The sequence below is a fragment of the Rhinoraja longicauda genome, chromosome 7, assembly GCF_053455715.1.
Source record: "Rhinoraja longicauda isolate Sanriku21f chromosome 7, sRhiLon1.1, whole genome shotgun sequence".
Lineage (NCBI taxonomy): Eukaryota > Metazoa > Chordata > Chondrichthyes > Rajiformes > Arhynchobatidae > Rhinoraja > Rhinoraja longicauda.
Window position 1 is genome coordinate 48015567 of NC_135959.1, and position 17067 is coordinate 48032633.

At 38.1% G+C, this 17067-nt stretch overlaps 1 protein-coding gene across 2 annotated transcripts in view; it reads right to left on the bottom strand.

Annotated features, from left to right (window-relative positions):
* The window catches only part of LOC144595240 (cullin-5), a 56335-nt gene that overhangs the window by 25962 nt on the left and 13306 nt on the right, over positions 1-17067 (bottom strand). For both annotated transcript variants that reach the window (XM_078402478.1, XM_078402479.1), the window contains exons 3-11: positions 14740-14839; positions 11073-11249; positions 9590-9731; positions 8859-9004; positions 7333-7413; positions 6212-6305; positions 4011-4141; positions 2505-2612; positions 1451-1515 (exon numbers count right to left, since the gene is read on the bottom strand). In XM_078402478.1, coding sequence (XP_078258604.1) covers positions 1451-1515; positions 2505-2612; positions 4011-4141; positions 6212-6305; positions 7333-7413; positions 8859-9004; positions 9590-9731; positions 11073-11249; positions 14740-14839 — 1044 coding nt within the window. The remainder of the gene's footprint in view (positions 1-1450; positions 1516-2504; positions 2613-4010; positions 4142-6211; positions 6306-7332; positions 7414-8858; positions 9005-9589; positions 9732-11072; positions 11250-14739; positions 14840-17067) is intronic.

Consider the following 17067-nt stretch of genomic DNA (forward strand, 5'->3'; position numbering starts at 1 on the left):
ACAATGATGCATGGAGGTATCTTGGCATGCAAGTCCATAGCTCCATAAAAATGGCAACACAAGTCATTAGGCGGTAATGATGACACATTGCCATCATTGGTCAAGGCACTGAGTATAAAAAGTTGGTAAGTCAATTTTCAGCTGCATAAAAATTCTGGTTAGGCCACATTTGGAGTGCTGTATTTGGTCCTGAAGAGGCTGCAGAAGAGGTCAATCAAAATATAGTGTAGATTGGAGTGTATTAGCTTTAAGGGAATGTTAGACAAACTTGGAATGCTTTTTCTGAAGCATCAGAGGTTGAGGGGTGATAGATGTGTTAGATAGTGTTTTCTCCTCCCAGTGTGGAAATATCAAATACTAGACGGCATAGTTTAAGATAATGGGTAGAAATTTTAAAAGGCATTTTGGCTTTGATCTTAAAACAAAAGTAGTAGGTGCTGGGAGCTGGGGAGATGGTAAAAGTGAATACATTAACATTTAAGGGGCATTTAGGCAGACTCATGAACATGAAGGGAATAGTGTGATATGGACCACATGAAGGCAGATGGAATTTTAGTTTTGATTGACATCATGGTTGGCACACACATGATGGGCTGAAGGGCCTGCTCTTGTGCAGTACATTTCTATGTCTCCATTTTTAAAAGAATGACAAAGAGCAGAGTTTTAATAGGTAGAAGTGATTTGCATTTTGTATAAAAGATGGTTTTGAAAGGACATGCAAAAGCAGCCATTAACAATATAAGTTGGCGCTGTAGATCCCAATAATCAAGGCCTGTGCAGTGCAGCACAAATCGACAATGAAGTTCTGAAATCAGAATCTGGCTCTTTTGCCGGTAAGGGGCAATAAAATTGGCCTCTCACTGGATTACTGCAGGATTTCCCCTTTCAGTTGCTAACTCGCAAGGATTTCTTTACCACTCACTCTTCACTACCTCTGAAAGCACATAATTTATCCTTGAGCATTCACATACACCTCGTTCACATGGCATTCCTCAGCAACATCATCCACGACTATGCCTCAAATTTCCCTTGTCAAATTATGACAAAATAATTATCGCATCACTACCTCACTCTGCTTTAACAGCATGTCTGATTTGTCAGTGATAAGTACAATTTCCTCAATTAAATAATTGAAGACCAAAAAGTCCCCTATTCGGTCCCCGGGATGAATCTCATTCCTTAGCCATGACTTTTTTTGATCACACCGATCAAATTCTGAGACTGAACTATATTCTTTGCAATCTTGTTAACGACTTGACCTGGGAACTAAATTTCATACATTCATTAATCATAAGAGCAGAATTAGGTCATTCAGTCCATTGAGTCAACTCAACCATTCAATCGTGGCTGATCTATCTTTCTCTCTCAACCCCATTCTCCTGCTTCCTCCCCATAACCCCTGACACCCTTACTTTTTACATGGAGAAGTACTCTTTAAAAATGTTCTTACCCTTTTTGTTTCAATGGCAGTTCAAGTTTAAATATTGTGGCATCATTCACAACTGCTTTATATGCCTGTTCGGAAGTTAAATTTTACAATTAGAGATAAATAATCTGGTAACTAAATGCACTTGACCAAATGTATTCCAGTCATGGTCACAGAGTTTTTCATAAAGCAAATCAATAAAACATATACTGATGAATAAAAGCACCATATTAAAAAGAATGTAGATACCAATTACAATGTTTGATTCAATGAATTTAGATAATAGACAATAGGTGCAGGAGTAGGCCATTCGGCCCTTCGAGCTAGCACCGCCATTCAATGTGATCATGGCTGATCATTCACAATCAGTATCCTGTTCCTGCCTTCTCCCCAAACCCCCTGACTCCGCTATCTATAAGAGCTCTATCTAGCTCTCTCTTGAAAGCATCCAGAGAATTGGCCTCCACCGCCTTCTGAGGCAGAGAATTCCACAGATTTACAACTCTCTGACTGAAAAAGTTTTTCCTCATCTCCGTTCTAAATGGCCTACCCTTTATTCTTAAACTGTGGCCCCAGGTAATTTAATTAGGTTAAGACAACAGTCTAGATAAATCGGAGAGATTTACATTTAGTAACAAGGTTGTTAGTTACCTTGTTGCAAACCTCAGGATTAGTTTAGTTTAGGGATACAGCACAGAAACAGGCCCTTTGGCCCACCAAGTCCAGGTCAACCAGCAATCCCTGTACACTGATACTATCCTACAAACTAGAGATCATTTCCAATGTTACCAAAGCCAATTAACCTACAGACCTGTACATCTTTGCAGTGTGGAAGGAAACCAGAACACTGGATGAAAACCCACGCGGTCATGGGAAGAACGGACAAACTCCATACAGACAACACTCGTAGTCTGGATCGAATCTGGACCTCTGGCGCTGTAAGGTAGCAACTCTATCACTGTGCCACCCGTTTCATATGGTGATTAAAATTCACCATATGAAAATATTATAAAATCCATGTTTCAAAGATAATTTGAAAGCTATCTTAGTTTTCAATAATAAAGCAAAAATCACTTACTTTATCCCTTGCAGTAAGAAAGCGAGGGTCATCTTGAAATGCCTCTTTTACCAATTTACTAAATCTGTTAAACAATGTAAGCAACTGCTCCACATATTTTTCAGAATCCTGCAATAGAAGTAAATTAAGTTGCTTAATATTATACATCATGTAATGTAGTACATGCTGTATTTGAAATAATACCTGGCCAATGGAAATGATATCTGAACTTGAATACTATCCTTTTGACAGCTGCCAAGTTGCCAATATTACCAAGATGATCAGTTACAGCACCAAAGTGGAGGTTTGTTAATACCATATAGCTAGAAATTATCACTCTTTTAGCAAGAAGACAGCATAGAGGTCAAAAATATCTAGACACCATATTAATTCGAGCAAAATATTATTAGCAGCCCAGAGGCAAAAATAAGTAGTTTCAGCCTGTACATTTTGCTTCCATGCATTGGGGTATAGTTATTATTTTCTGCCCTTCTAAAGCTTTCATAAACAAAACACTATCTAATCTTTAAAATCAGAATATTAAAAAAAGATTAAGGTTATTTTGTCAGTTCTTTGGACTAGATATCAATAATGATATCTTTAAAATTATAAAATGAAGTTTCTCAATATGATTCATACATTTATGCAGCTGCAAGTGAAACCTGTTGTTTCAATTTTAAAAAATTGTTCTTAACCATCATGCTTTGAAAAGGAAAAGAGTATTTTAGAACAACAGCTTTCTTTAATTTTTAATTGAATAATATTAAAAGCACTTGGCCAGATTCTGTTGATCTACTTGACATAAACATGAGACTATCCAAATTTCTCTGCTTCCCATATCCTAAATGGCAACAACCCTGTCTTTGCCATCCTTGCTAATCCTATTCCTAGTTAAGCAAAGTCTCAATTTCAAACCTTACTTTTACTAACTCCCATCCTTTCCCTGCAAACTCCTCCAAAATATCTCCATATTAGTTTTGAAAAATGTGAAATGCTGAAAATTTGAAATGTGACCAAAATATGCTGGAAACACTGAAAAAATAACTTTCTCTTTCCACAGATGCTGCCTGACTTGTTGAGTGCTTCCAACATTTTTTGTGCTTTTAATTCCTACCTCTGTTTCTTTTTAAAACTGCACCACTTTGATGGTTTGGTCTCCAGTTCCCAAGATCCAAAGCTTTGTAATTCCTTTTGTAAATGTCACCTCTCTTTCCTCCTTTAAGATTCACCCTAAAACCTACATTTTTAACCAAAACCTTGGTCTTCTGCTTAATATCTCAGATGGCAATCCCAATTTCCTTTTGACAACACACATGGGGATGATCTGGAATGCTTCTGTTACATAAGGAAATATAAATAGAAGTAATTCTTGAAACATATTACTGTAATCCATTCCCTTCAAGTATAATGTCATAGAGTATTATATTTAAATAATTACCACATTAAAAGAATGATAAACATTGGGTAATTTACTTTGTGATACAACCAGTAAAATAATATATACCATATTTCACTTTATATACTTACAGTAGTTATAGTTTCTGCAGCTGCTACCATATCTGCTAATCCAGCACTAATAATGTGCTCTTCCAAATCTTTTAACATTGGTTCAATCCCATTTGGAACTTTATCCATCAATGTAAACATCAAGTGTAGTTCTACAGAAATTAATTAATAAATCACATCTATATCAACATAGCAAACACCAATAAAATATTTGCAAGTTAAGAAAGATTCAGTGCTTTGTGACTAATAAAGCAAAATTAATTTTAATGATTAATTTTTAAATTAAAAATGAATAGATATTCTATAGAAATTTCTATCAACAATGACAAGGATTCAGTAAAGTATGGAATATTGCCTCATTTTGGTTATTTCAGTATTTGGTAATGCAGAAAACCATTGCCACAATATTCTCACAACCAGCTTTGCCATCTGTTGAGTTTTTTAAAATAAAATTCCATGACTTGATTGAGTTGACAATTCACTGCCATCATACTGCTTTAATCAAGATGAGACACAATATAGTCCAATAGTCAAAATTATATATATATTTTTACATATTAGGTCTGTACATTAGAATAGTTTGGATTGAATTCATTTGGAATCAGAACAGTAGCCATTAACAAACTGGATGCATGGGTGTAGGTGCGCTCTTTGTCTTTAGAAATGACAGTCAAGGACATTAGGCAGCATTTTGCATGGTTGAGTAATTAGTATCCAAAAGGATGATATTTTCAGTGGGCCAAGCAAAGGTATTTTCTCTTCAACGAGTGGCAAATAGACTCCAACACATATGCAAGATAGTTACATATTTTAGGATGGGTCAAAATGGGCAGGCCTACTAAAACCATCCATAAATTATTCAATAAGTTATTCATTCCAATGTTGGGGGAGTCCAGGATAAGGATATAAGAATAAGGGGTAGGCCATTTAGAACTGAGATGAGGAAAAATATTTTCAGTCAGAGAGTCGTGAATCTGTGGAATTCTCTGCCTCAGAAGGCAGTGGAGGCCAATTCTCTGAATGCATTCAAGAGAGAGCTAGATAGAGCTCTTAAGGATAGGGGAGTCAGGTGGTATGGGGAGAAGGCAGGAACGGGGTACTGATTGAGAATGATCAGCCATGATCACATTGAATGGCGGTGCTGGCTCGAAGGGCCGAATGGGCTCCTCCTGCACCTATTGTCTATTATCATTCCTTCTCTCCAGAGATGTCGCCTGTCTCGCTGAGTTGCTCCAGCATTTTGTGTCGATCTTTGATGTAAACCAGCATTTGCAGTTCCTTCCTACACTTATTCAATAGGCTTTAGTTTGAATGTGTGAATTTCTAGAATGTACCATGATAGTTACACCTGATGTAAAAGGCCTTAATCTTTTTTGGTAAGTTATGAAGTATATTCTTTGGATAATTCTGCTTCAGAAATGGAAGAATGGTAAATATTCAGCAATAAGTCCTGACCCAGAAAAGATGAATAGCTAAAATGGGAAACGACTGAAACGGAAGGAAAAAGCTAACACAAAATGGAGAAAATCCTAAAAACTAAATTGCTCTTTGTCAGAACAATCTACAAAGTGCATTGAAGCCCAGACTACCGTGAGGTATGACAACAGGATGAAGATTTTGAGAATAAAGCAAAGACTGAGTTGTAATTACACATGCAAAAGTTAAGAAGCATTTCAGCTGAAGGATTTAATTTCAATTGAAACTGAAATGATCGGAGAATCATCTTCAAGCCATTTGATCCATGGGTTGATTGAGCGTTTAATGGCTCTGGAGTTTAGAAGGATGAAGAGGGATCTCATTGAAACCTACCGAATAATGAGAAGGTGGATGGGGAGAGGATATTTCCAGTAGTGGGAGAGATCAAGACCAGATGGCACCAGAATAAAAGGACATACATTCAGAATGGAGCTAAGGAAGAATTTCTTTATCCAGAGGGTAATGAATCTGTGGAATTCATTGCCACAGACAGCAGTGGAGGCAGTCATTTGGGTATTTTTATAGCGGAGATTGATTGGTAAGGATGTCAGAGGTTACGATGAGAAGGCAGCAGAATGGGATTGAGAGGAAAAAAACCCAGCCAAGTTCAAATGGCAGTAGAGACTCAAGGGCCGAGTGGCCTAATCCTGCTTATATAAATTATGATTTTATGACATAAAGGAGAAAAATATTTAATTTCTAATTAATTGCTTAATAAGTTAACTCCATGAACTAAACAAACTTACTGTCTGTCTCATTGCGTTTGATCATGCCTGGGCATTCAGCAAGAATCGTCTCTTTAAAAGAAGTCACCAGAGCATTCACACAGCACTCCATGAGCTGAAATAAAACTCTTACAATCAGAGTCCTTAACAAGAATAATGCCTTCCTCATTAGAATCAGTAACACATTTTACAATGGCATTTATATATCCATGTATCAGAGTTTATGGGGAGAAGATAGGAGAATGGGGTTAGGAGATAGAAAGCCATGATTGAATGGCGGAGTAGACTTGATGGGCTGAATGGCCTAATGCTGCTGCTATCACGTATAATCCTATATGAAAATCTTAAAGAATCATTTAAAAAGAAAGATAATGTTATTACAAATTCATGCAAATTTGAAAGAGAGATGTTAAAGATCAGAAATTACTTGCTTAAATGAAGAAATTAGTAAATCATATCTCTAAATAGAAATAAAAATGACCCCCTCCCCAATATTCATTTCAACAGATTTAATATCTAGGATTCTCTTGCCAAATGACGTTGAATTCACCAATAACATTCAAGCCATTAATTCAATATTCAAATAAAATTATCCTAATTTATTTTCTTAACTAAATATTCGTGAGAGTGAATGTTCTTTTAATGCAACCAAATAGCGGATTTTGCAAATTAACAGACAGAAATAAAGTTGCAGAACATGCAAGTTTAATTTCATTTGGGCCAAATATTTGTGTCCCAGAGACATTTGAATATCTGAACAATGGCTATTTCTCTCACCATTAAATTCAGATTTCAAGTTTACCTACTATGCACAAAGATCAAGAACGTGCACTTTCTAATACAAGACAAATGAGTGTGACCAAGGCAACATATCTCATCCGTTGGAGAGATAATTGATTTTGCTTTGTATTTTCTCAAATAATCATTCTCTCCAGAGATCAGCAAGAAATTTTAAAGGGTGGTTTGATGTCAACATTTCTGACAGAAACCTGGGAGCGTAGACTAATCCCAAACAAAACAGGGGAAGAAGAATAAGCAGAACACAGGGATGAGCAGAGTTAAATCCTCCCCCTCCACCCATGCAGCATCCACCACCGTCCCCAAAAAGCACAATATGTAGAACTTTCATGAGCAAAACTTACAGCCTGAACGGAATTGCATTCTCGTCTGGTTTCCAAATATCGAAGTGCCCTCTTTTCCTCTTCTTTTAATTTAGCATCTGCCTGTAAAAGCAATTTTGCTTGTATTAAACAGAGGTCAATTTTCAATTATACTTTATTGTCACATGTACCTAGGTACAGTGAAATTATTTGTTTTACAATATACATGTATGTAAAGAGTCTTGTGCTGACAAAGCTACAAAGTATTCATTATAGTCCCAAAGGTTCCTTCTTATTCTCGGCAACCAACCCCGCTGGGTCCCCCTTTGTTCTCGGAGGAGTGACCACCTCTCCCTCTCATACAGTTCGCCAAAGAGCCGTCCCTCTCCTATCCGGTCTTTCAGGCTTCGTGCCCCGGGGGTCGCCTCCTGCAGCTGATCTGGAAGGTGTGGGACTTTAGACTCCCTCCTATTGGCCTTTTGTCCAGCATTAGCCAGTCCAACCCTCTCCTCCTTCCAGTTCTCTGTCTTCGGGAGCGAGTGGGAGATGAGGCTCAGATCCACTCCACGCGAGTTCCACAACTAGCTGCAGTCAAGGTTTGGCAACTACCAGTGTGGCCCCGTGTCCATCGATGCTGGTGGCTCGGGGCTATCATGGCCTGTTTTGTGAACAGCTCTGCCCAAGACCGCAAAAAATTGCAGTGTTGTGGATGTGCATCATACTGTTCATCACACAGACCTGACACCCCACCATTGACTTTATCTACATTGCACACCGCCTCAGAAAAACAGCCAACATGATCAAAGACTTGTTCCACCCTGGTAATTCCTTCCTCTCCTCTCTTCCGTCAAGCCGGTCAAGCAGAAGATACAGAAGCTTGAAAGCGTGCACCAGCAGACCCAGAAAGAGCTTTTTCCCGTTATTCAGCTTAGAACAGTCCTTCCATAAGCTTGTGTACTGTTCGATTCACCTCTACCCCATTATGGTAATTGAACTTTGTTTATGAAACTGGTGCACTACAATGCTGAGAACTATATTCCGCCCTATCTTCCCCTGTATTCTACCTAATATACTTGAGTTTGATTTGACCGTATTTATGTATGTCTGATCTGATTGGAAAGCATGCAAAACAAAGCTTTTCTATGTACCCTGGTACACGGAACAATAATAAAGCAAAACATAAAAGTACGCCATTACTGCATGGATACGCACAGGCCATTCTCAGGTTTAGAAATACTCAACTTATGGACACACCTTCATCAGAACAATCTCCCATAATATTAGTAAATCCTAAACTTCAACATATGTACATATGTTCATTCCTTCAAATGACAGAACTAGTTTTCTATCTCTCTCACTTTTAACCATTATTCTTTCTTATCTGTCTTATGTGCTTTTGATGTCTTTCAATATAATACAGTGGAGGTTTGGGTCACCATAGTGTGATTTTTGTGTATTTTCCAATATGGGGACAAAAATCAACTAATGGGTGCCTGTAAAAACAGAACCCTTTCAATACCTGGAACCATCTGTATTGCTACTTTATATTTTACTGTTTCTAAACTTACATATTTCATGTAATTTTGTACACCATTTTGTTGCAAATAAGATGGGGCCTGCGTCCTGTAGAATCGCTCAGTCGAATCTAAATAAGCCTTTTCAAAATTATCACGATAAATTTGAAGCTTGTCTTCTGGATTTGAACACAGGTTGACTGCAATTGGAGAAAAACAAATCTGGTGAGGAAAAATCTTGCAAAATACTTGCTAAAACTGAAGCATAAACAAATTACAAATGCAGAACATTGCCCGATCTTTCTTAATCATGCACAGATTTGCAACTCACAAAAGAATCTGATCACAGAATTTGTGGTTGCTGTCAAAATTTGTGCAACTGTTTATAACCTCAGCTTTCAAACCCAGTTACAATGAATGTCTGCATATTCGTCAGTGTTTCTGTGTGTTTCGGTGTGAGCAAGTATTAATGACAGCAAGTATTTAATTTAAGCACAAATCATTTCTCATCAACTCAAAATTTATTTTAAAGTGCATTTTTATATTAACTAACTGATTAACAGTATTTAAAAACATTGACTTAAACAAATTTGCAGGAAATTAAAGCTAATGGTTAGAATGTCACAGGACAATGAAATAAAAATAACAAATTTCTCTCCAAATACATATGAATCATTCAATTTATGACCCAATTACCATTTAATTCCTTCCCAAAATTCTGATCATCAACTTACCAGTATTTTGTTTCACTATCTAATCAGGAAAGCTACTTTACATAATCTTACCGTAACTTTCTCTGACTCCAATGACCAGTTGTGAGTCAAAGGCTTCTCCTAGTCGTTCAGCATGAACTAGCTTCATTGCACTATCTTGAAGACGATTCTTAATGTTTGAAAAGATTGACTCATTCCAGGTATCCAGCATGAGCTGAAAGCATTAAAATATTCAGTAGTGAAGAAAAGAAAGCTTTTCTTGCCTATTCAAATATAAAAATGATTGCTGGGAATTTTGTGACCACCCAACCAATCTTCAGCATTTTTCACAAAGCCCTCTCAAAGAAGGCAGCTCCAACCTCAGCAATGCCCTCTGCTGAGGCAGGGCCTTCCATGCGTAAATCCTATCCTAAAGATAGTGGGGGTAAGAGAATGTAGCGCTGATCTACCCAAAAGGAAATGACCTGCTAAGCCTTTCCCACCACCCAGCTGGATGCTCAGAAACATTTCAAAACTTAATAAAAAAATAAAAAATTTAGAACAAACAATGTAAAATTTAAATACACTGACAAACCCACCTAACCTGGGGCAGTCTGTGTGGATTTACCAACAATAAGTGCAGTCGACCACTGGACTCAACACGTGGAATTTCTAGTGAGTAAACTGCCAGGAAGTTCGTCTTTCATTTTCAATTAAAAATGCACAGGAAAGCAAGTTGCATATCCCCACAAAACCCTGCCCAATTAATCAGGTAAGAGGTGTTCATTATTACCCCAAAAGCTTTGCATATAATTATATCATATACTGTTTAAAATTGAATGCAGTGCTGACTTACCTACTACATTCTTGAAAAGTCTTGCTTTTTGGCTTTGTCAATATAATTAAAAAAATTAAACCGTTTCATCATTTACCTACACCATGAGTCGGGGCCATAGCAAGTAATATTTTATATTCTACAGGCCAGTTATGTCACATAAACCTAAAGGAAACTTTTACGGGTTCATTGTTCTACCTCAGTGACATCTTAAGGGGAAAAGAAAGACATATCCAGAGGTACTTGAATATCAAAGAACAAAAAAAAACATCTAAAAATCTGAGAGTTGGTAGAAAAAGTGAATGAGATACAATAAACCAATGATAATTAGTGGATTACCCAGAACTGTAATGGACAAATTTGGTCCAAGCAACCAATCCACTCCCCCAGATTTTATGTGAAAAAGGAAATAAATCAACAAAATGCATTTTATTCAATTATTTCTTGACGCATGCACAGATGACAAGGTTTCCTTTTTTTGGGAAAAATCGCAATAAGGGCCTTCTTTCTAGTGATAGAACCCCTCTTTCCCTTCAATTGTTGTATTTAAGACGGAACTGGAAAGGTATTAAAAAATGAATTTGCAGGATTTTGGGGAGTGGACTGCTGCAGTCATTCTACGATACTGTATTTTTCTGCAACTACTGCAGAGCTGTGTTCCATTGAAGCCATGTTTGATTTTTAAATTTGATGACCTTCAGGAAAGAACATATTTAAAACATGAAATCCCCATCCACCTACCTTTCGTACAATACTATCCTCCACATTGGATTTCTTATTACTACCCTGTTTGCCCATTAACGTAATTTCTAATTGACAGAAAGGCTTGGGCAAAATGTCACATTGTGTGAAGAACTTCCGCCATTCTGCAATGTAGGCTTTCAATAAAGCTGTATCATCTTGGTGGCTTAACACCCTCTGCAAAAGGAAACAGAGTTAACTTTTACATCAGAACAAATAAAAATAGCTGGATAAATAAAGTTTAACTAGAAGCAAAACTATGTTTTATAGAGGAGGCATACTGCATCAACACAGAGTTAGAGTGATAGCTATAACTTCCATATAACCCTTTCCTAATACAATTACAACTAAAAAAAGCCTTGTGTTTAAATATTTCGAGATTGACAGTTTCTCTATATTGGAAAGACAAGGTTGGAAAATGCAAACGAATATGGTTATAGGTTGAGACAAGGAGGAAATGATAATCTTGTTTATGATCAAGATCCCAAAATTGGAGATCACAGGCAGAGAGGTGGGGCACAAATGTTGGTCAGGGATGGAACAATTTTTAGGAAAGGGTGAGGATATAAGCGCAAAGCATTTGGGTGAGCGGCTATCGATACTGATTTCCCTCCCCCCCAGTTTTCACAAATATTATTTTCAACGAATTTTAATCAGAAAAACAGAACAAAGAATTTTAGCGTGCTCTGAAAGAACCAAGATGCACAAGGACAAGATCCTATAATTGCTAAATTAGAGCATTATAGTTTACATTGGTCGTGAATAATGCAACACATTTTGTGCCTTCTCTGATTTGGGCAATTTATGACAAGCATGTGTGTTGTGAATTAAAAAGACCAAATTGTTTGGAGAAAAATGTAATTATTCAAGATTGTGTAATATTATAGCAACAAGAGATACTATTTTACAAACAATAATTAGAAATTAATGTAATTGGTTCAGGAATTACTGGCTGGATATACATGCTCTTTTACCCCACAACAATAATCATCAACCATGTTAAGGATTCATGGATCTGCCTCCTACAATTAATACCGTTTAAACAGCTGCTCCAAAAGTTGTCAAATTTGCATTCCAGTACATGTCCCTGATGATTTGGAAAGATGTCTGCCCACCTTAAGTATAGATTTGTATTGATGAAATGTAACCAAATCTATCATTTGCCAGAAATATCAAAACAGAAATTAATAGACAATAGACAATAGGTGCAACAAGAAAATATTCCCCTGATATTGAAAATGTAAGGGCAGTACCAAGGCACAGCAGTTAGTGTTGCCGCCTCGTGGTTCCAAAGAGTCAGTTGCATCCTGACCTCAGGTACCACCATCCGGGGTTTTTACATTTTCCCCAGTTTCCTCCCACATCCCAAAGATAAGCTGTTATAAATTTCCTCTTCGCATAGGCCAGTGACAAAAGAATCAAAAAGGTGATAGACAGAAAATACTGGAGTAACTCAGCTGGTCAGGCAGCATCTCAGGAGTAAAAAGGTGATATTTCAAATTAGAACCGTTCTTCAGTGAAAACAGAGGCAGGGGAACTGAAAGTAGGAAAAGGCCAGAACAAATCAGCCGGCAACAGATGATCAAGGAAGCGTGGAGCCCATAATAGCCCGTTGTGGACTGGAGAAGAGGCGATAAAGAAGGGATACAGGGATGCAGACAGTGGATGGACAACTAGGGTGGGGTAGGGGGGAGCGGGAGAAGAGAGGGAATGTAGGGGTTACATGAAATTAGAGAAATAACATTCGCGGTGCCCAAGTGAAATATACCGATGAACCAAAACATTATGACCACTGACAGGTGAAGTGAATAACATTGGTTATCTTGTTACAATGGCACCTGTCAAGGGGTGGGATATATTAGGCAGCAAGTGAACAGTCAGCTCTTGAAATTGTGTGTTGGATGCAGGGGAAATGGGCAGGAGTAAGAACCTGAGCAACATTGACAAGGGGCAATTGTTATGGCCAGACGACTGGGTCAGAGCATCTCTGAAATGGCAAGGTTTGTGGGGTGCTCCCGGTCAGCAGTGGTGAGTACCTACCGACAGTGGTCCTTGGAGGGACAAACCACAAACCGGCGATAGGGTGTTGGGCGCCCAAGGCTCTTCGATGCGCGAAGGCAACGAAGGCTATCCCATCTGGTCCGAACTGACTGTGGGAAAACGACAAGCCGGTGGAGGGAGCGTGATGCTCTGGGCAATGTTCTGCTGGGAAACCCTGGGTCCGGCCATTCACGTGGACGTCAATTTCACACGTGTCACCTACCTAAACATCGTTGCAGACCAGGTACATCCCTTCATGGCAATGGTATTCCCTGATGGCAATAGCATCTTTCAGCAGGATAATGCGCCCTGCCACACTGCACACATTGTTCGGGAATGGTTTGAGGAACATGATGAAGTGTTCATGGTGTTGCCCTGGCCTCCAAATTCTCCAGACCTCAATCCGATTGAGCATCTGTGGGATGTGCTGGATTGACAAGTCCGATCCACCGTGGCTCCACCTCGCAACTTACAGGACTTGAAGGATCTGCTGCTAATGTTTTAGTGCCAGATACCACAGGACACCTTCAGTGGTCTTGTCGAGTCCATGCCTCGGCAGGTCGGCACTGTTTTGGTGGCACACGGAGGACCAACAGCATATTAGGCAGGTGGTCATAATGTTTTGGTTGATCGGTGTATGAGGTGCTGTTCCTCCAATTTGCGTGTGGCCTCACTATGACATGGGAGGAGGCCCAGGACAGAAAAGTTATTATGGGAATGGGACATTTCAAAAATGGGAGTTGATGGGCATGCAAGAATGAGCATGCTTCAAGGCAGTAAGAGGAAGACTGGGACTGGCAAAATTGCTCACAAGGGTGTCAGTTTGGACTCCTTGAGCCAATGGCCTCCTTCCGTATTGCTATACAAAGTAAACCATAAAGAACACGCTGGCATACCTGGATATTATTCATGTGACAGTGAATTTTAATTGCTACTGTTGCGTACAATGCAAAAGCATATTAAATAGCGATCTTAGTAGCTCAGTAAAAAATGTTACGTTTTTAAGTATGCCTCAAAATTTCAATGCGACATTAAGTAGAAGTAGTACAAAGATGATAAAGTACAGGTCCACCACCGATTTTCCGGAAACTAATGGTTTGGCACCTCCTTTAATCCGGACAAAATTACGAGAGCGCACTTGGAAACCCCCCCCAGTCATTCCGAAAATTTGGCACCTAGGCTGGATGAGGCGGCCGATCTCAACCTCATCAGGACTTAAGCGGCCAATCGGCTGGTCGAATTTGCCCCCTGCGGTCGGAACTCTGGAACGTCAGCCCGGATGGAGCTGGCAGATCCGTTCCCATAGCCGACCTCCGCTGCCGAATGGCGGGTCGAATTAGCCCTATGCAGCTGGGGCTCTGGAACTCTGGCCCAGCCATAGCCGGCAGATCCGTTCCCATAGATGACTTCCAAGGCCGACTTTGCGGGCTGCTATCTCAGCTCCTCTGCGGCCTAGGCAGGCCATTCAACTCCTCTCGGAGATTGCGACCTCTGTTGATCCAACAAAATGGATGATGCATAAAAGCTCTGGAATGAATAGGGCCGGAAAATCTATGGAGGACCTGTATCATATTGCTTGTTTTATATTAATAATGTAACGTTCTAAAAAAAAAACGAACAAACTTACAGCTTGAGCTTGTTTGATAAAATCTAAAATATCTTCCTTGAGTGCCTGATGAATTTTTGCTGGACCTTTATCATCCCACAAACAGACAGCATGAACATCTCTATAAAATAACAACATTACTTACAATGCAGAATTCTACAAAATGTGGGAGATTTTAACTTCAATGAAATTCTAGCACAATATACATAGAAAAAAAAGTTTAATATGTGCAAACCTTGGGTTTACTGCATTTCTTAATTTTACATGACAAGGCTGAATTAAACAGAAAAATAAAATTTCCCTTTAATTAAAATTAATGATGTTTTCCTTTGCAGTCTAAAGTGCAATATACAAATCACCTGCAACTTGAATTGGGCAGTCAACGGTAAAGTGATAACATTAGACTTTGAAGTCTGAAGTCAAAGAAAGCTGCACATAAAACACTTTTATGGAATTTCTCTTTCAGACCTTCAGTCAAAAAGAGACTACAGATATTCAGCGATCATGATGTCAAAAAGGTTGAGCATCCAATCCCATTGAAGAATTTTCAGATAGCAAACCAACCATGCAAAAAGTACAATATTTTAATCTTACACGGAGCATAAAATAAAGATCAGACATAAACGTGAAAAGGTAGAAAATTAAGCATTACAAACATTTTTATAACATAATTATTTTCAAATCAGTTCGTCTTTGCAGCATTTCTTCTAGGAAATTACAACATGTAAAACTTATTTTCAGGCTCAGAGTATTTTGTCAGACAGAATTACACCCAAGCAGACTAGAAACAAACTCACACATAGCTAATGAACAAAACATAATATTTTCAAGTTATTTCCCAGCAAGAACAAATTGTAAATGCTGAAAGTTCACCAGATCAATAATTTCCATGGAATACACTGATGACAGTGTAAAACAAAAAGTACATTTTTCAGTGTAGCTGGGAATCATGAAACTATTACTAATTGTCCACTTATTCACTCCATAACGTTTTGTCATTATTACCAATGCGAAATACCAGACGATGAATCCTGTCAATTTTAAGCTAAAATAGGTGAAATGGATTGTTCAGTTCACGTCAGGTAAAGATTCACAATGGAAACGAACTCAAGGCAGCATGAATTACATTTCATATTTAATTTCTTAGGATGACGCACAACTGAAATAGAAACAAATTACAGTTATGTGAATTTAACCAAAAAAGGCACTAAAGAATTTGGAAACCTTCATCTGCACCCGACTGAATAAGTGACCACAGATAATATTCTTCAAGATGAAAACCTTTCACAATGGTTTTGCTTCACATTCCATCAAAAGGACCAACGATAAAATTAGGCATCTTCTCACATTTTATGCTCAGAATTAAACATTTCCTCTATTACCTTGTCCACTTAAAGTGATACAATTTTATTTATTTTAAATGATTTGTTATTTGATTAAACTTTCCCAAGTGAGCTGACTGAGTACATATGACATCAAATAATATTACACAACTTCCAAATGGAGATTTACTCTCACCACATTTATTTTGCTCATAAAGTCTATCAGAATGCACTGCGGGCAATGAAGTCAGAGAATATTATTCCATTATAAGAAAGCATGGAGTGTATAAACTTTGGAATGATATGATTTAGTCCACAAATGTTTATTGATCAATTTTTTTCAGATTACAATTTGTATCAGAGGTCTGCCCAGTTATTGAGAACAATACATAATATTATCTTTCATTTTAAATAGCTGCAAAATCATCTATCACAAAAAGTCCAACAACGCTTCTTTTTGGCACAACTTTAAAACGAGTAGGAGGAAGTCGGAAATGAAAAGCAGCATGATCACCAGTCAGGATTCAAGTCAGAAGCAATGGTAGAATTCCTTAATATCTGCACGTGTGCAGTCAATGTACTAACAGCGATAGCGATATACAGGCATGTGAGTGAGGTTAAAAAAAAAGAGGAAAAGAGCCGAGCACTTGCGTGAGGTGTACAGCGGGGGTAAAAAAATTGGAACATTTAAAAAAATTTACACAAAAAATTACCAGTTTAAAACTTCTTTTAGTGCATTTCAAAGTAAAAACAGACATTACAAAATAATATGAATATGTCACTGTATACTAATAACATTTTTATTATTTTAATTAATTTAGTTATATAATCTTGCATTTAAATTTAATATTTACTCATTACAGTTCCACCACTGATTTTCTGGCACTCTTGGTTCCAGAGCTTTGCTGGTTTATCCAGCCGGCCAAGGAAGTCAGCTATGGGGATAGATGTGCTGGCTCCAGCTGGGCTGGAGTTCCAGAGCCCCGGCCGCAGGTTGCAAATTCAACTCACTGATCGCCCATGGAAG